The sequence below is a fragment of the Lissotriton vulgaris genome, unplaced genomic scaffold (assembly GCF_964263255.1).
Source record: "Lissotriton vulgaris unplaced genomic scaffold, aLisVul1.2 SCAFFOLD_980, whole genome shotgun sequence".
NCBI lineage: Eukaryota > Metazoa > Chordata > Amphibia > Caudata > Salamandridae > Lissotriton > Lissotriton vulgaris.
The window spans coordinates 424,414-444,880 of NW_028255356.1; the positions used below are offsets into that span (position 1 = coordinate 424,414).

The window sequence follows — 20,467 nt, forward strand, 5'->3', positions numbered from 1 at the left end:
AATAAAACAAAAGAAGGAAGTAAAATATTCATATTTTCTGTGAATTATCAAATGTAGGAGCAGATCACACATGATCTCCTGGCTAGGGTCAATGCATAGTGGCCCCATGCACTCTGAGAGCTGCACTCAATATAGAGTCATGGATAATTTACATTGTCCTACTTGATGCTGAAAGCCCAATTCAATATACAAGCAGTGGAATGTGCAGTGACCTCTTACAGTGTTATATACAGGTTAATGCAATACACCAAGCAATCCTAGTGACAGTAATTAACATATAGAGACAATGGAGCAAATGTGAAACAAGCATTGAAAATGTAACAGGTCTCGCATTTGCTTGAGTTACTGCTATTGGCATTGTAAATGACAATGTCTTTTACCCATGTGTTATGGAAAATATGTATGTAGAGTGTAATGGAGTTATTTGGGTTGGATTGGAATTGTTAGTTGTGAAATTGTGTGGCGTGGAATTGTGCGGTGTGGAGTGGATTTGTGTAATGGAAATATGTGGCATAAAGCCAGGCTAAAACAAATTTCAATTTGTTCAGTTACAACAAAGAACGTTAGGGTACAAATGTAAATAAATAGGTTAATAAAAGCAGTTGTTCATAAAAATGATTTTAAGTCATTTTAGAAAATGTGTTTATTAGTCAAACTCCATTGTTTATCGAAATTCGTTGGAAATAAACTTCATCAACTCTTACAGGATGCACTAAAATTATTCTTGCCAGCTGCGGATTTTATTAAGACATGTACAATTCACCAATTACAAGCCGAAGTTATAAATCAAACCTTAGTGGGATTACAACTAGCATGACTAAATCAGTGATGTACTCTTCCCATACAGAAAAAAACGATAAAAGTCACCAGATGACTATGTCACTAAAGATGCAAAATTCCAGTCCTGGGCTTTTTCTTGTGCAAATTATTCTTTTTATGTGTTATTGTTCAATTGGATAAACTGAAAATAACTACAACTCCCAGAGTGCATTAGGTTGTAAACCAAATCCCAGGACTGGAGCATGGCTGCCTTGATGATATGGTGTAGTTTTGTAGCCTTTGTGTACCCTACGTGAATGCCTCCTTTCCATGCAGAGCTTCAGAATCGAAATGAAAAGTAAGCTTTTAAAATGAACTGTGTCCAGATACCAAATCTTAGACCCTGGCAATAGTGTAAACATGGTGAGCTGGAGGCCTCTGCATAACTACTGCCATTTTTGTCTGCTGAGGTCATAAGTCTCCCGGGTTAGTTTCTAAAAGGTAAACAATAAGCGTGCACGGTTCTGTAAGGTCAGACTTTCCCATCACTGGATCCCTACAACACACCCATTGCTGTAAACATAAAAGTTAGCTGTGCATACAAACCCCCCTAAAAATGGCTAATTAGCACATTCTTATTTTATAAAAAAGTTTGCCGTCTTCCATTGTCCCTAATAGTGCCACTCGTATCTGCAATTATACTGTTCTATTGTTTTTCGAACCACGACAGTGCCAGAGGATGTGGCTTAATGGTCAGAGCTGCCGACTTTGGAGCTGGAAAGCCAGATTTGAGCCACGGGTCGATTTACCATCCAGTTATTCTGGGCAAATCATTTCAAATCTTCGTGCCTACCAAAAATGAACGTGTCTGTCTGTAATGCAACTGGTGTGAAGTGCACCGATACCTTTGGGTCGAGTTCGGCTACATAAAACTGCAGCAAAAAAAAGTGAAACACAGTTTAGCAATAAAACGCGTCCAAAGGTGAATCTGCCCGAATGGATTAGGTCAGTTGTATGTGGTGTTTGTTACCTAAATGGCAGTCTAGGTTTTTTCTTCACATGGCACTTGACAGACAAGCCCAAGAATTATTTATACATGTAATACATCTATCTTCCACATTATAGCTTTAAATGGCTTTACTTAGACGAGGCTTTTAACACATCCCTTCCTAGATTTCCGGCGTGCACTCTTCTGGGACTACCAAACCCTCTGACCTTTCCCCTCCTTTTGAGTGGCAGACAGATCGCATTGACCCTATTAGTTGCTCGTGAAATAATCCTAGCGCATTGGGAAATCCAACTGCTCCTGAATTTAGTTCTTGGCTGCAGAAATTATGGCTTGCTTTGGCCATGGAACGACTGTCCCTTGTTTCTGAGAACTCTGCCGAGTTATGGGCCCCTTTCCTACACTTGCTATTGAAGGAACTGAGGGAGATCACCTGTCAGTGTAGATTAAGCAAGAATTAATAGAGAACACGCTGCTGGCCTCCAGGTTGTAGGCTACAGCTGTATAAGCACAAGTGAAGAAAACGCTGCCGGCCAGTGGTTGTAGGCGAAAGCTGTGTTACTTGATTCTGACTCTCTTTTAATAAAAAGATTGGTTCCATAAAATGGCGTTACTGGAGGGCGGGAATGCAGATGGCGTGCTCGCTCACAAACAACAAGCATTTGCAATGCAATAGGTCTTGCATTAGGAAAGTGTGAGCTATTGGTATTGTAAATGACAATTTTTTTAAATATGTGTTGGCTTTGAAAATATATAAATTAATAGCATTGCTATTTACAAAGCCAATAGCTTACACTTTCCTAATGCGAGTCCTATTGGCTATGGCAATGCTTATTGGTAGCAAGCAAGGACAGTGCTGAGTGATGATGTGGTTGGGCTGAGTGATGTGGTGGTGTATTAGAGTGCTTTGGTGGTGTATTAGAGTGATGTGGTGGTGTATTAGAGTGATGTGGTGGTGTCCCAGAGTGATGTGGTGGTGTCCCTGAGTGATGTGGTGATGTCCCCGAGTGATGTGGTGGTGTCCCTGAGTGATGTGGTGGTGTCCCTGAGGGATGTCGTGGTGCCCCTGAGTGATGTCGGGGTGTCCCCAAGTGATGTGGGGGTGTCCCTGAGGGATGTCGTGGTGCCCCTGAGTGATGTGGTGGTGTTCCTAAATGATATGGTGGTGTTCATGAGTGATGTATTTAGAAATGCCCCTAGCGGTTTTTAAATAGTCACATTTATCTTGCTTTTTTCACAAATGTATTTTGACTGAATAACTTACTTTGTGCTGTATTAGGCGAATTCCCTGGTCCACCACTGATCATTCAGATAGTGTGGAGGGATAGATCGCCTACCAGGAAGTGTGAAACTACACATCCGGTTAGCGCCGAGGTTAGCAGTCTAGCTGCTCACCACCACCGGCATAAAAACCACTGAATCACCCAGCTCGTGGATTCTTTCTGGGACACCACCACGCTGAACGGAGCATTGATTACCAATGCCCAGCTAACTAGCGCTATTCAAAACTGTTTAATACTCGTTTTAACTGTTTTTAAAATCGCCGACGGAAACGCATTTAGAAGTGCCCCTAGCGTTTTTTAAATAGTCACATCTATCTTGCTTTTGTCACAAATGTATTTTGACTGAATAACTTACTTTGTGCTGTATTAGGCGTGTTCCCCGGTCCACCACTGATCATTCAGATAGTGTGGAGGGATAGATCGCCTTCCAGGAAGTGTGAAACTACACTTCCGGTTAGCGCCGAGGTTAGCAGTCTAACTGCTCACCACCACCGGCATAAAAACCGGATGCCTCCTCGGACGCGCAGCGGACGTGCGCAGCGGGCGCGCCGAAGGCGCGCCTAAGGCAAGCCCGTCTGCGCCCGTCCGCGCCTGTCCCGGGCCTAGGGCCATACCCCCTGTCCCTGAGACCATCCACCTCATCCGCGCCTCTCTGCGATATTCCTCAAAACACCTAAGGGATCTTAATACCGGTAAGATCAACCCGTGTTGCAAGATACTGCCACTATTTACCCACAGTATCTCAGCCCCTGAAACCTGCCCGGATTGCAATTTTAGAATCCCCTCTCCCCCTGCAACCACGAGCCCCTTGACTAAAATCCATGATTCCAGGCCCCTATATCCCATGGCACTGATCAATGCCTGCTCTCTTCCAAACACTATCTGGAAATCAGGGAGTGCATCATTGATCAGGAACTCGACATCCTCTTCATCACGGAATCGTGGGGGGATGCGGCCTCTGGTCCTGACTTTTGTGCTGCCACCCCTGACGGTTATTGTGTGACAAGACTGGACAGAGCTATGGGTAAGGGTGGTGGCTTAGCCATCATTCATAAAGCTACTTATCCTGTTAAAATAGAACCCATACATGGCTCAGAATGTGAGGCCTTGGCTTACTCCATCTCCCTCAATCACAACCAAGCTTTTAAAGGCATCCTGCTATATCGTCCCCCTGGACCACGCGCACGTTTTCTCTCCTCTTTAGACCAACTTACAGAACTTTCATTAGAACCCCTTGACTATACCATCCTGGGAGATTTTAACTTTCATCTAGAAGCCACAGGTGACAAGGGCACTATTCAGTTAATCACCGATTTGCAGTTAGCTGGACTACAACAACTAGTCACTGGCTCTACTCATCAAGCAGGACACACGCTTGACGGCTTATTCACCAATAACTATAACATCTCGCTGTCCACTATTCTCCCTCTAGCATGGTCAGACCACTTTAAAGTTATCTTTACCTTACCAGCCCATAACCCTAACCCTCCACAGGCCAAAGCCCACGTTCCCAAAAGCACAAGAGTCTGGAAGAACCTTGATATCCCACTCCTATCCGCCACACTCACAAATTCCCCCTACGAGGCCTCCTCAGACCCAATCCTAGGTTCAAACAGGTACCAGGATTGGATTCAGGAGGCGGTTAACCAGTTAGTCCCTACCAAATGCATCTTTCCCAATCGTGCTGCGCCATCCGCGCCATGGTTTACCGAGGACCTTAGACTCCACCGACAGCACTGTAGGAACCTCGGGAGACACTGGCGCAAACACTACAGCCCCGAAAACAAACTAATTTATAAAAATGCTTTAGCAATATACAAATGTAAATGTAAATGTACAGGAATTTATATAGCGCAAATCACCACCGGTTTCTAAGCGCTTGCTTAGGGAACCCGTCCTGGTATTCCCCTGTGAGATAACCCCGGCAGGGTATCAGCAAGGTAAAAGCCAGGCATCCCGCCGCGAGGGGCCGTTGTGGAGATTAAGCAAGCTATTGCCCAGAGTCGCAGAGTGTGAACCTGTGAATCGAGTAGGCACTGGAGCGCGAATTGTCAAGTCCATGGACATTTTAGGACTCAAGACCCGCCGAGCCGGGAATTGAACCCTAGTCCCGGGCTGGCCTCTACTTCCAGGTCTGCCTCCTCTAACCAGTGAGCCACGCAAAAGAGCTATCATCAAAAACAAAAGGGACTACTTCTCATCTCAAATCGACTCGGCTCAGAACTCAGCCAAGAAACTGTTCCAAGTTGTTAACTCCCTCGCTAATCCCCCAACAGGCCCTCCCATTGAGGCATCTCAAGACCTCTGCAATTCTGTAGCCACGTTTTTCGCAACCAAGGTTATCAACATATACTCTACCTTCACCCCCCCTAACTCTCCGGAAATTTCCTCGTCTCACCTTCACCCCCCTTCCCCTAGACCTACCTTCTCTGCTTTCCACCCGGTCTCAGCTCAACAAATCAGTAAACTCACCACATCTATTAGGTCAGGATCCCCCTTAGACCCATGTCCACCTTCTATATCTAAGTCCATCCCAGAGGCTATTACGCCCCCCTTGACAGACATTTGCAATTCCATTTTCCAAGCAGGAGTCTACCCGGAAATATGGAAAAAGGCAATTATTAAACCTCTGCTAAAAAACCCTCCCTTGATCCCGGCGAGTCCGCCAATTATAGACCCATTGCTTGTCTCCCCTTCCCTGCTAAAATCTTTGAATCTCTGATGAAACAACAGCTGTCAGAATTCATTGACACGCATCAACTCCTGGATGACACTCAATTTGGTTTCAGGAAGGGCCACGGAACAGAAACCGCCCTCATAAAGGCCTCTGATGAAATCAGGACAATCTTAGACCACGGTGGGGCGGCGGTGCTCATACTTTTAGATCTGTCCGCCGCCTTCGACATGGTTGATCATTCCATCTTGATCAACCGTGTCGCAGCCTTTGGGGTCAACCATTCGGCCAAAAACTTGCTTACTTCCTTTTTGGCCAACCGCACGCAGGCGGTTAGGTTGGGGGAGTTTTATTCACCCTTCTTCACCTTACCCTGCGGGGTGCCTCAGGGCTCCTCGTTAAGCCCTACATTATTCAACATATATGTAGCGGATCTGGCGAGAGTCATAAAAGCGCATGGATTGTCCTTAACCACCTACGCTGATGACACACAGCTGGTGCTGGCTGTACACAGGGACGGACCAGTAGTTGCCTCGAGGTTCCAGGAAGGGATGTTAGCCATCTGCTCCAGGATGTCGAGGAACTGCTTGAAACTAAATTTGGATAAAACCGAGGTTATGACCTTTGGCACCCTTTCACCAGACTGGTCCCCCATCTGGTGGCCCAAGCAAATGGGGCCTCCACCAGTCCCGGTGGCCAAGGTCAGGAACCTGGGAGTCATATTTGACGACAAGTTGTCATTTAAACATCACGTGAACTCAGTGGTCTCTTCCTCCTTTTTCATGCTGAGGAAAATTAAAAAAGCTGCTTCCATACCTGCCAGCCTCAGCAGGTAAAACTCTGATTACCACCCTGGTCTTCTCTAAAATAGATTATAGTAACGCGCTCTTCCTTAATGCGCAAGAACAAGTCCTAAACAAGCTGCAGTCTATTCAAAACGCAGCAGCCAGAGTTCTGCTCGGCATCCCCAAACATCATTCTACCTCCCTGGCCATACGCCATCTCCATTGGCTACGAGTCAGGAACCGGATCAAATTTAAGGCACTTTGTATCGCCTATAAAGCCATACATGAGACTGGGCCTCGTTTCCGTAGGAACGCATTCCAGATATATGCCCCAAAAAGATCTCTGCGATCGGCCTCCACCTCCCTACTACAAGTCCCTCGCACCAGAACCTCAACTTGGTGAGACAGACGTTTTCTGGTGGCGACTCCCAGACTTTGGAACTCTCTGCCCATATCGATCAAAACCTGTCCAACTCTCTTCGCCTTCCGCAGATCCCTGAAAACCTGGCTATTTGATCAATGATCCCACCTGCTGGCTCTTGTCCCATGAATTCTAATGCGCCGAGACACCCCAGGGTATTTGTTGCGCAATACAAATTACGTAAACATAAACATAAACATAAACATGTGGTGGTGTCCCTGAGTGATGTGGTGCTGCCCCTGAGTGATGTGGCAGTGCCCCTGAGTGATGTGGTGGTGTTCCTGAGTGATGTGGTGGTGCCCCTGAGTGATGTGGTGGTGTTCCTGAGGGATGTAGTGGTGTTCCTGAGTGATGTGGTGGTGTCCCAGAGTGATGTGGTGGTGTCCCTGAGTGATGTGGTGGTGCCCCTGAGTGATGTGGTGGTGTCCCTGAGTGATGTGGTGGTGCCCCTGAGTGATGTGGTGGTGTCCCCAAGTGATGTGGGGGTGTCCCCGAGTGATGTGATGGTGTCCTTGAGTGATGTGGTGGTGTCCCTGAGTGATGTGGTGATGTCCCCGAGTGATGTTGTGGTGTTCCCGAGTGATGTGGTGGTGTCCCCGAGTGATGTGATGGTGTCCTTGAGTGATGTGGTGGTGTCCCTGAATGATGTAGTGGTGTCCCTGAGTGATGTGGTGGTGTCCCTGAATGATGTGGTGGTGTTCCCGAGTGATGTGGTGGTGGCCCCCAGTGATGTGGTGGTGTCCCTGAGTGATGTGGTGGTGTTCCCGAGTGATGTGGTGGTGTCCCTGAGTAATGTGGTGGTGCCCCTGAGTGATGTTGTGGTGCCCCCGAGTGATGTGGTCGTGTTCCTGAATGATGTGGTGGTGTCTCTGAGTGATGTCCCTGAGTGATGTGGAGGTGTCCCAGAGTGATGTGGGGGTGTCCCCGAGTGATGTGATGGTGTCCTTGAGTGATGTGGTGGTGTCCCTGAGTGATGTGGTGGTGTCCCCGAGTGATGTGGTGGTGTTCCTGAGTGATGTGGTGGTGGCCCCGAATGATGTGGTGGTGGCCCGAATGATGTGGTGGTGTCCCCGAGTGATGTGGTGGTGTCCCTGGGGGATGTGGTGGTGTTCCAGAGTGATGTGGTGGTGTCCTGAGTGATGTGGTGGTGCCCCTGAGTGATGTGGTGGTGTTTCTGTGTGATGTGGTGGTGTCCCTGAGTGATGTGGCGATGTCCCTGAGTGATGTGGTGGTGCCCCTGAGTGATGTGGTGGTGTCCCTGAGTGATGTGGTGGTGTCCCTGAGGGATGTGGTGGGGCCCCTGAGTGATGTGGTGGTGTCCCTTATTGATGTGGTGGTGTTCTTGAGTGATGTGGTGGTGTCCCTGAGTGATGTGGTGGTGTATTAGAGTGATGTGGTGGGGTATTAGAGTGATGTGGTGGTGTCCCAGAGTGATGTGGTGGTGTCCCCGAGTGATGGGGTGATGTCCCCGAGTGATGTGGTGGTGTCCCCGAATGATGTGGTGGTGTCCCCGAGTGATGTGGTGGTGTCCCTGAGTGATGTGGTGGTGTCCCTGAGTGATGTGGAGGTTTCTCTGGGTGATGTGGTGGTGTCCCTGAGGGATGTGGTGGTGCCCCTGAGTGATGTGGTGGTGTCCCTGAGTGATGTGGTGGTGTTCCTGAGTGATGTGGTGGTGTCCCTGAGTGATGTGGTGGTGTCCCTGAGTTATGTGGTGGTGTTCTTGAGTGATGTGTTGGTGTTCCTGAGTGATGTGGTGGTGTCCCTGAGTGATGTGGTGCTGCCCCTGAGTGATGTAGTGGTGCTGCCCCTGAGTGATGTGGTGGTGCCCCTGAGTGATGTGGTGGTGTTCCTGAGTGACGTGGTGGTGTCACTGAGTGATGTGGTGGTGCCACTAAGTGATATGGTGGTGCCCCTGAGTGATGTGGTGGTGTCCCCGAGTGATGTGGTGGTGTCCCTGAGTGATATGGTGGTGTCCCTGAGTGATGTGGTGGTTTCTCTGTGTGATGTGGTGGTGTCCCTGAGGGATGTGGTGGTGCCCCTGAGTGATGTGGTGGTGTCCCTGAGTGATGTGGTGGTGTTCCTGAGTGATGTGGTGGTGTCCCTGAGTGATGTGGTGGTGTCCCTGAGTTATGTGGTGGTGTTCTTGAGTGATGTGTTGGTGTTCCTGAGTGATGTGGTGGTGTCCCTGAGTGATGTGGTGCTGCCCCTGAGTGATGTAGTGGTGCTGCCCCTGAGTGATGTGGTGGTGCCCCTGAGTGATGTGGTGGTGTTCCTGAGTGACGTGGTGGTGTCACTGAGTGATGTGGTGGTGCCACTGAGTGATATGGTGGTGCCCCTGAGTGATGTGGTGGTATTCCTGAGTGATGTGGTGGTGTTCCTGAGTGACGTGGTGGTGTCCCAGAGTGATGTGGTGGTGTCCCTTAGTGATGTGGTGGTGCCCCTGAGTGATGTGGTGGTGTCCCCGAGTGATGTGGTGGTGTCCCCAAGTGATGTGGTGGTGTCCCTGAGTGATGTGGTGGTGTCCCCGAGTGATGTGGTGATGTCCCCAAGTGATGTGATGGTGTCCTTGAGTGATGTGGTGGTGTCCCTGAATGATGTGGTGGTGTTCCCGAGTGATGTGGTGGTGGCCCCGAGTGATGTGGTGGTGTCCCTGAGTGATGTGGTGGTGTTCCCGAGTGATGTGGTGGTGTCCCTGAGTAATGTGGTGGTGCCCCTGAGTGATGCTGTGGTGCCCCCGAGTGATGTGGTCGGGTTCCTGAGTGATGTGGTGGTGTCTCTGAGTGATGTGGTGGTGTCCCTGAGTGATGTGGTGGTGCCCCTGAGTGATGTGGTGGTGTCCCTGAGTGATGTGGTGGTGTCCCAGAGTGATGTGGTGGTGTTCCTGAGTGATGTGGTGGTGTCTCTGAGTGATGTGGTGGTGTCCCTGAGTGATGTGGTGGTGCCCCTGAGTGATGTGGTGGTGTCCCTGATTGATGTGGTGGTGTCCCAGAGTGATGTGGTGGTGTTCCTGAGTAATGTGGTGGTGCCCCTGAGTGATGTGGTCGTGTTCCTGAGTGATGTGGTGGTGTCTCTGAGTGATGTGGTGGTGTCCCTGAGTGATGTGGTGGTGCCCCTGAGTGATGTGGTGGTGTCCCTGAGTGATGTGGTGGTGTCCCTGAGTGATGTGGTGGTGCCCCTGAGTGATGTGGTGGTGTCCCCAAGTGATGTGGGGGTGTCCCCGAGTGATGTGATGGTGTCCTTGAGTGATGTGGTGGTGTCCCTGAGTGATGTGGTGGTGTCCCCGAGTGATGTGGTGGTGTTCCCGAGTGATTTAGTGGTGTCCCCGAGTGATGTGATGGTGTCCTTGAGTGATGTGGTGGTGTCCCTGAATGATGTGGTGGTGTTCCCGAGTGATGTGGTGGTGGCCCCGAGTGATGTGGTGGTGTCCCTGAGTGATGTGGTGGTGTTCCCGAGTGATGTGGTGGTGTCCCTGAGTAATGTGGTGGTGCCCCTGAGTGATGTTGTGGTGCCCCCGAGTGATGTGGTGGTGTTCCCGAGTGATGTGGTGGTGGCCCCGAATGATGTGGTGGTGGCCCCGAATGATGTGGTGGTGTCCCTGGGGGATGTGGTGGTGTCCCTGAGTGATGTGGTGGTGCCCCTGAGTGATGTGGTGGTGTCCCTGATTGATGTGGTGGTGTCCCAGAGTGATGTGGTGGTGTTCCTGAGTAATGTGGTGGTGCCCCTGAGTGATGTGGTCGTGTTCCTGAGTGATGTGGTGGTGTCTCTGAGTGATGTGGTGGTGTCCCTGAGTGATGTGGTGGTGCCCCTGAGTGATGTGGTGGTGTCCCTGAGTGATGTGGTGGTGTCCCTGAGTGATGTGGTGGTGCCCCTGAGTGATGTGGTGGTGTCCCCAAGTGATGTGGGGGTGTCCCCGAGTGATGTGATGGTGTCCTTGAGTGATGTGGTGGTGTCCCTGAGTGATGTGGTGGTGTCCCCGAGTGATGTGGTGGTGTTCCCGAGTGATTTAGTGGTGTCCCCGAGTGATGTGATGGTGTCCTTGAGTGATGTGGTGGTGTCCCTGAATGATGTGGTGGTGTTCCCGAGTGATGTGGTGGTGGCCCCGAGTGATGTGGTGGTGTCCCTGAGTGATGTGGTGGTGTCCCTGAGTAATGTGGTGGTGCCCCTGAGTGATGTTGTGGTGCCCCCGAGTGATGTGGTGGTGTTCCCGAGTGATGTGGTGGTGGCCCCGAATGATGTGGTGGTGGCCCCGAATGATGTGGTGGTGTCCCTGGGGGATGTGGTGGTGTTCCAGAGTGATGTGGTGGTGTCCTGAGTGATGTGGTGGTGTCTCTGAGTGATGTCCCTGAGTGATGTTGAGGTGTCCCAGAGTGATGTGGGGGTGTCCCCGAGTGATGTGATGGTGTCCTTGAGTGATGTGGTGGTGTCCCTGAGTGATGTGGTGGTGTCCCCGAGTGATGTGGTGGTGTTCCCGAGTGATGTGGTGGTGGCCCCGAATGATGTGGTGGTGGCCCCGAATGATGTGGTGGTGTCCCTGGGGGATGTGGTGGTGTTCCAGAGTGATGTGGTGGTGTCCTGAGTGATGTGGTGGTGCCCCTGAGTGATGTGGTGGTGTTTCTGTGTGATGTGGTGGTGTCCCTGAGTGATGTGGCGGTGTCCCTGAGTGATGTGGTGGTGCCCCTGAGTGATGTGGTGGTGTCCCTGAGTGATGTGGTGGTGTCCCTAAGGGATGTGATGGGGGCCCTAAGTGATGTGGTGGTGTCCCTTATTGATGTGGTGGTGTTCTTGAGTGATGTGGTGGTGTATTAGAGTGATGTGGTGGGGTATTAGAGTGATGTGGTGGTGTCCCAAAGTGATGTGGTGGTGTCCCCGAGTGATGGGGTGATGTCCCCGAGTAATATGGTGGTGTCCCCGAATGATGTGGTGGTGTCCCCGAGTGATATGGTGGTGTCCCTGAGTGATGTGGTGGTGTCCCTGAGTGATGTGGTGGTGTCTCTGGGTGATGTGGTGGTGTCCCTGAGGGATGTGGTGGTGCCCCTGAGTGATGTGGTGGTGTCCCTGAGTGATGTGGGGGTGTTCCTGAGTGATGTGGTGGTGACCCTGAGTGATGTGGTGGTGTCCCTGAGTTATGTGGTGGTGTTCTTGAGTGATGTGTTGGTGTTCTTGAGTGATGTGGTGGTGTCCCTGAGTGATGTGGTGCTGCCCCTGAGTGATGTAGTGGTGCTGCCCCTGAGTGATGTGGTGGTGCCCCTGAGTGATGTGGTGGTGTTCCTGAGTGACGTGGTGGTGTCACTGAGTGATGTGGTAGTGCCACTGAGTGATATGGTGGTTTCCCTGAGTGATGTGGTGGTGTTCCTGAGTGATGTGGTGGTGTTCCTGAGTGATGTGGTGGTGTCCCAGAGTGATGTGGTGGTGTCCCTTAGTGATGTGGTGGTGCCCCTGAGTGATGTGGTGGTGTCCCCGAGTGATGTGGTGGTGTCCCCTAGTGATGCGGTGGTGTCCCTGAGTGATGTGGTGGTGTCCCCGAGTGATGTGGTGATGTCCCCGAGTGATGTGATGGTGTCCTTGAGTGATGTGGTGGTGTCCCTGAATGATGTGGTGGTGTTCCCGAGTGATGTGGTGGTGGCCCCGAGTGATGTGGTGGTGTCCCTGAGTGATGTGGTGGTGTTCCCGAGTGATGTGGTGGTGTCCCTGAGTAATGTGGTGGTGCCCCTGAGTGATGCTGTGGTGCCCCCGAGTGATGTGGTCGTGTTGCTGAGTGATGTGGTGGTGTCTCTGAGTGATGTGGTGGTGTCCCTGAGTGATGTGGTGGTGCCCCTGAGTGATGTGGTGGTGTCCCTGAGTGATGTGGTGGTGTCACAGAGTGATGTGGTGGTGTTCCTGAGTGATGTGGTGGTGTCTCTGAGTGATGTGGTGGTGTCCCTGAGTGATGTGGTGGTGCCCCTGAGTGATGTGGTGGTGTCCCTGAGTGATGTGGTGGTGTCCCAGAGTGATGTGGTGGTGTTCCTGAGTAATGTGGTGGTGCCCCTGAGTGATGCTGTGGTGCCCCCGAGTGATGTGGTGGTGTCCCCGAGTGATGTGATGGTGTCCTTGAGTGATGTGGTGGTGTCCCTGAATGATGTAGTGGTGCCCCCGAGTGATGTGGTCATGTTCCTGAGTGATGTGGTGGTGTCTCTGAGTGATGTCCCTGAGTGATGTGGAGGTGTCCCAGAGTGATGTGGTGGTGTTCCTGAGTGATGTGGTGGTGTCCCCGAGTGATGTGATGGTGTCCTTGAGTGATGTGGTGGTGTCCCTGAATGATGTAGTGGTGTCCCTGAGTGATGTGGTGGTGTCCCTGAATGATGTGGTGGTGTTCCCGAGTGATGTGGTCGTGGCCCCGAGTGATGTGGTGGTGTCCCTGAGTGATGTGGTGGTGTTCCCGAGTGATGTGGTGGTGTCCCTGAGTAATGTGGTGGTGCCCCTGAGTGATGTTGTGGTGCCCCCGAGTGATGTGGTCGTGTTCCTGAGTGATGTGGTGGTGTCTCTGAGTGATGTCCCTGAGTGATGTGGAGGTGTCCCAGAGTGATGTGGGGGTGTCCCCGAGTGATGTGATGGTGTTCTTGAGTGATGTGGTGGTGTCCCTGAGTGATGTGGTGGTGTCCCCGAGTGATGTGGTGGTGTTCCCGAGTGATGTGGTGGTGGCCCCGAATGATGTGGTGGTGGCCCCGAATGATGTGGTGGTGTCCCCGAGTGATGTGGTGGTGTCCATGAGTGATGTGGTGGTGCCCCTGAGTGATGTGGTGGTGTCCCTGAGTGATGTGGTGGTGTCCATGAGTGATGTGGTGGTGCCCCTGAGTGATGTGGTGGTGTCCCTGAGTGATGTGGTGGTGTCCCTGAGGGATGTGGTGGGGCCCCTGAGTGATGTGGTGGTGTCCCTTATTGATGTGGTGGTGTTCTTGAGTGATGTGGTGGTGTCCCTGAGTGATGTGGTGGTGTATTAGAGTGATGTGGTGGGGTATTAGAGTGATGTGGTGGTGTCCCAGAGTGATGTGGTGGTGTCCCCGAGTGATGGGGTGATGTCCCCGAGTGATGTGGTGGTGTCCCCGAATGATGTGGTGGTGTCCCCGAGTGATGTGGTGGTGTCCCTGAGTGATGTGGTGGTGTCCCTGAGTGATGTGGTGGTGTCTCTGGGTGATGTGGTGGTGTCCCTGGGGGATGTGGTGGTGCCCCTGAGTGATGTGGTGGTGTCCCTGAGTGATGTGGTGGTGTTCCTGAGTGATGTGGTGGTGTCCCTGAGTGATGTGGTGGTGTCCCTGAGTTATGTGGTGGTGTTCTTGAGTGATGTGTTGGTGTTCCTGAGTGATGTGGTGGTGTCCCTGAATGATGTGGTGCTGCCCCTGAGTGATGTAGTGGTGCTGCCCCTGAGTGATGTGGTGGTGCCCCTGAGTGATGTGGTGGTGTTCCTGAGTGACGTGGTGGTGTCACTGAGTGATGTGGTGGTGCCACTGAGTGATATGGTGGTGCCCCTGAGTGATGTGGTGGTGTTCCTGAGTGATGTGGTGGTGTTCCTGAGTGATGTGGTGGTGTCCCAGAGTGATGTGATGGTGTCCCTTAGTGATGTGGTGGTGCCCCTGAGTGATGTGGTGGTGTCCCCGAGTGATGTGGTGGTGTCCCCTAGTGATGTGGTGGTGTCCCTGAGTGATGTGGTGGTGTCCCCGAGTGATGTGGTGATGTCCCCGAGTGATGTGATGGTGTCCTTGAGTGATGTGGTGGTGTCCCTGAATGATGTAGTGGTGTCCCTGAGTGATGTGGTGGTGTCCCTGAATGATGTGGTGGTGTTCCCGAGTGATGTGGTGGTGGCCCGAGTGATGTGGTGGTGTCCCTGAGTGATGTGGTGGTGTTCCTGAGTGATGTGGTGGTGTCCCTGAGTAATGTGGTGGTGCCCTTGAGTGATGCTGTGGTGCCCCCGAGTGATGTGGTCGTGTTCCTGAGTGATGTGGTGGTGTCTCTGAGTGATGTGGTGGTGTCCCTGAGTGATGTGGTGGTGCCCCTGAGTGATGTGGTGGTGTCCCTGAGTGATGTGCTGGTGTCCCAGAGTGATGTGGTGGTGTTCCTGAGTGATGTGGTGGTGTCTCTGAGTGATGTGGTGGTGCCCCTGAGTGATGTGGTGTTGTCCCAGAGTGATGTCGTGGTGTCCCAGAGTAATTTGGTGGTGTCCCTGAGTGATGTGGTGGTGTTCCTGAGTGATGTGGTGGTGTCCCTGAGTGATGTGGTGGTGTCCCTGAGTGATGTGGTGCAGCAGCACAGAGACTGAAGCTAAGAACACGCAGGGTTGAGTGCTACAAAGGGCGTTCAGTTTATCAAAGCACAGAATGATGGAGCCGGGAAAAAGCAAGGGGAAACAGAAAAACACAAGGAGAGTGTATAATGATAGAGGCAGCGAGGGCTGGGGCTTGGACAGCAATGAAGTACGGGGTTGAGAAGGCACTGAATGGGAGAACACGGAAAACACCCAGGGCCAAGAAAGGAAGATTCAGGCACACTGGAGAGCAGCCGGAGACAAGAGGGCAAGGAGTAGCAAGCAAAACAAGCTCTCTGCATTGCTGTGGCAGGGGAGCGGGAGCCATTTCTTTGAAGTATTATGCGGGGTGGGGGAGCGGCAGCCTTTGAAGTCTGATTGGGGGGAGCGGCAGCCTTTGAAGTCTGATGCGAGGCACAGACAAATGGTGGTGTGTGACGTGGCTGGCGTAGTGCACACGCCTGTCTCACATGAACTGTGTCTAACCTGCCGCTTTGGTAGACTTTTCGGACCGCTTACTATAATCTCGCCGGAGCAATGCGCAAGCGCATTGGCTCAGGCGAGACCTAAAAACATGTAATGCAGTGGATGTCTGCTTGGGCCCTGAGGGGGCGGTGGAGTGCAGGCGCTGCCAAGTGCACTCAAGTGGGTCCTTGCTCATGCCCAGGAGGCACTAGGTAGTGCGTGCCTTGTCCAGATTGCAAAAAAGGAAGAAGCCTGGTGAGTCAGTATACACAGTGCTTAAAAATCTACAAACAAAACATAGAGGAAAGTCGTTACAATCCCATTAGTGGTGTTTAATGGTTAAAAAAGCAGCAAACTAGTCCTACACACATGATCGCGCAACAAAAGAAGCAGCTAACAAGTCCAACACACCAGCACACACATCAAACATGAACACGTACATGGATACCAAAAAAGTTCCACAAAAATACTTAAACACACAAGCAGACGTTTTCCAGTAGTTAGTCCCTACTCCATAGGCATAACAAAGCACTGCAAGAGGGATAAATCAACAAATAACCCACTAGCATTAAACCTCCTTATTGTGGTCATATGCTGTCACTTTAACCCCTTCTGTGCTGGTGTCGGCCAACGGCAGTCGCAAGCACTACCTCTGGGGTGGTCTGCACGACCGTTGGCCGATGCAGCCCCGACCGCCCCATCGAACGCCCGCCCTGTGGCGGAATTTCTGCCGCGGTAAACGGATTAACAGTGATGCTCTGCTCAAATAGGCTGATAAGATTACAGCCAAGAAGCTTCCTGAGAAATGGCTCAATGTAAAGGGCATTCATGAGTTTGACAGAGAACATCCAGAACATCCCTCCGAGGGTGACAGAGAGCCACACTCTAAGGGGGAGAGAGAGCATCCCTCCCAGGGCAACATGGAGCATCTCTCCGAGGGCGACAGAGAGCAGCCCTCTGAGGACAACAGAGAGCATCCCTCTGAGGACAACAGAGAGCATCCCTCTGAGGGTGACAGGGAGCATCCCTCTGAGGGTGATAGAGAGCATCCCTCACTGGCTCTACAGACAGTCCTGAAACTGTCGAAGTTGAAGTTGTTAATGACCATGACCTGTCAATGTTGGTACAAACATGTCATTCACCAGTTAATCTAAACACATGTTCAAATTACATTTCTGCTTCTGCTTCTAGGAGAATGATAGATAATAAACCAACGTTTTCCCGGGTTACCAATTTGGGAATCAAGCCCATCATCAATGAGCTAAACGTTTAGCATATAGTTTTGTGTCAGTGAAAAGATATGAATTGGGACCAGTAAGACCCACAGTCCAGGGAGGCTCATTCTTCTTACAAGAGAGGACCCCTCTTACCTCTGTGAAAGAAAGAAGGAAGAGATATCATATGACTTTTGACTGTACATGTCCTCAGGAAGTATTGTCACATGGCCTTAACCCTGAAGACATTACAATAATTGATATCACTGTAGTTCTGTATTAACTGCATGGCTACATGGCTAGTATTACACAACACAGACAAATGGACATTCCAGAAGAAACCACCTATAATAATGTGGTAACTTGATCTTGTTGGGGGATGTAATACTTACCCTGAATTGTAGTGAACCATTGTCTCATGGGTTCGGGACAGTGCTGTTCTCCCACTGAGAAATGTTGTTAAAAAATGATAGCTAATAGGGTATAAAAAAGCACATATTGTGCACACATTTGTTAAAGAGCCAGTGGTTCTGAAAGGGCACTCATTTATATTCAAGTACTTTCAAGGTGTGACAAGCCAATGAAACCTGACCCTTCCAACGACTTCACCCTATTGTTTTCAGAATGAGCTATGAATGCCCCCTTAGGTCAAAAATCACCTCCATTGTGCCCAGTCCTGCATTTTATCAGGGGTGCCCCTCATATGCAATGCGTGCCCCTTTATGTCACATATTACCTACAATATCCCAGTGTCAGAATTTTGCAATTACTGCCATCACATACCTTATGTTACCCTTAGGTCAAATTTCATCTAGTACATTAGGGCTAGAATTTTGTTATAGTTGCACCCCCCTCCATATTGCATGCAGCAGCGGCCTGCGCAGGTAAGAGAGGTGCGGTTGGATGAGGGAGGATTTCGACAGACGACAGAAAGGGATAATTATTTATTTATTTAATTTCCCTATGTGGTCATCTGTCAAATCCCCCCAACCCAGCTCCAATACCCCTCCACTCTTACATGCACAGGCCACTGCTGATTCCATGGTTTTCCTCCCTTATGCCAAGAAGTATTTCCATTGAGTTGGTGCCAGCATTTTACAATGGGTGCTCCCTAAGCCAGCAATAACCTCAAGTGTTCCAGTATTTTTCAATGGGTGTCTATTATGCTAAGCCTTACCACCAGCATGCCAGTACCAGTATTATACACAGGTGCCTGTCATGCTAACAATTGCCTCCAGTATGCCCCTACCAGTAGTTTACACAAGTGCCTGTCATGTGAACAATTGCCTCCAGTATGCCAGTACCAGTATTTTACACAGGTGCCTGTCATGCTAACAATTGCCTCCAGTATGCCAGTACCAGTATTTTACACAGGTGCCTGTCATGCTAACAATTGCCTCCAGTATGCCAGTACCAGTATTTTACACAGGTGCCTGTCATTCTAACAATTGCCTCCTGCCAGTACCAGTATTTTACACAGGTGCCTGTCATGCTAACAATTGCCTCCAGTATGCCAGTACCAATATTTTACACAGGTGCCTGTCATGCTAACAATTGCCTCCAGTATGACAGTACCAGTATTTTACACAGGTGCCTGTCATGCTAACAATTACCTCCAGTATGCCAGTAACAGTATTTTACACAGGCGCCTGTCATGCTAACAATTGCCTCCAGTATGCAAACGTTGAATTTTCCTTGGGTCCCTTTATAAGCCTCGAATTACCATCAGTATAAAAGGCCCAATGGCAGATTAGCAAGTGTAACATCACATTCTCACTCACATTTACTTACATTCACTCACACTCCATCATTCATTCTCACTTATACTCATTTATACTCGCTCACTCTAACACACTCACTCATTCGCACTCTTATAACATACTTACTCATACTCACTTGCAGTAATTCCAATGTCTCACACTCTCACTCACTTATTCTTTCTCCTTCGTTCACACTCACTCTCACTCACATTCACTGTAACTCTTACTCACTCATTTTCTCACTACCTGTCACTCACTTTTACTTGCACACTCATGCTCACACAGAAACAAACTCACAAACACACACTCGCATACATTTTAAAACAGTTTTTTACCTACAGCATCTGCCACTGAAGTTTTTGGTTGTAGATCCTGATGCTCCATTTTTTTATTACACTAATAATAAACTATTATTCACTATCAGTTCAATAAAAAAATTAGCAGAAAATGAAGGTGGAACAGGACTCCCATAAGTGTGAGCTGCCCCTGTCTTCTTGGCACTGAGTTAGCTATCTCTGCTACAAGGGGTCGCGCAAGCAGTGCCAGGGGTCACAAAGGGGCAATCAAGTCGCAGCTGCGGCCCCTGGAAACCCCTAAATGATATCCATGCATGCGAACCTGTAGAGAAATTCGTACAATGTGTCAAATAACCGCATTCAGAATATCAGAATGTGCTGCGTTTTGTGACTCCATTCAGAATAATACAGTGCTACCATTCAGAATATTAGTGTCATGTGACCTCATTCAGAATAACGCATTCTAGTGCTTAGTCATTCAATACCGCAGAAGTTGATGTGTCATGCGACCTCAGTCACTGTTTCATAACCATAGATTGAAGTGTTTTACACCAAAAAATACTGCAATAACTTTATCTTCTCCTGTGGAAACTGATTTCTCTGTGTTTGTTTCTCTCTTTTGCAGGATGTCAAAAGCACCCTAAGCAGGTAAGGCTGGTTTATACTCCTCCTCTCAGTGTGCAAGGGGTATGTATGTCTCTTTGCTGCAGTGTGAACGCCACTACTGAACTCACACAAAGTGTTAGCAATTGTTTTCAGATCCAAATAAACTATCTTTGTATCCTCAAAATACCTCTTCAGTCTGACGAAAATACCTTTGATTCCACTGAAAACTTGAGTCCTCGAAACCCTCAGAGTCCATTATCAAAATAAGGAAACTCTCTTAAATTTAAAAAAAGTCCCTGCAAGTCCGGAAATAATTGCTTCAGAAATGAGCTGCTGTCCGCAGAAAACATATCTGTATCTTTAAAAAGTACCTGAAGCCATGAGAAAACTACAATGAACATGCACAAAATGCAAGCACATTCTGTAAAAGTCCCTTCAAGTTTTCCACAGTTCAGAGTTGTGCAAAAACTCATTCAAAATGTCTTAACCAGAATGCCAGTCTTCAAAGATTCCATCATTGCTTCCAAACATCATTGAATTTGCGTTAAAAGCTTATTTAAGCCTCCTTCTTTAGTAAATTCCCTCCAATCAGAAGAGGTCTCGTCCAGTTCTCAAACACATCATTGTAATACTCAGATTTACTCTTGGTCCTAAGTATTCTCTCTCCAGTCTGCAGTGACCTCCCTCTAGTCTGTAGAATCCTCATGAGTCTTCAGAAGCCTCATTTCAACCCTCAAACCTCTGCCCAGGTCACTGAACACTCATTCCAGGCACCAAATCCTTTTTCAAGTCCTCCGAGACTTCCTTGTGTGTCTTCCAAAGCCTCATTTCTAGCCTTTCTCTAATGCCTTTTTTATCATTTGTTGATAACACTATAGATTCAAACAATAAACATCAATAGCTCAGCGTCATATATCCTAGAA

General features: G+C 49.6%; 1 protein-coding gene across 2 annotated transcripts in view; it reads left to right on the forward strand.

The window, feature by feature from the left end:
* LOC147659154 (E3 ubiquitin-protein ligase TRIM39-like) overlaps positions 1–20,467 on the forward strand; it is a 376,357-nt gene that overhangs the window by 115,126 nt on the left and 240,764 nt on the right. For both annotated transcript variants that reach the window (XM_086951936.1, XM_086951935.1), the window contains one exon: positions 19,564–19,586. In XM_086951936.1, coding sequence (XP_086808062.1) covers positions 19,564–19,586 — 23 coding nt within the window. The remainder of the gene's footprint in view (positions 1–19,563; positions 19,587–20,467) is intronic.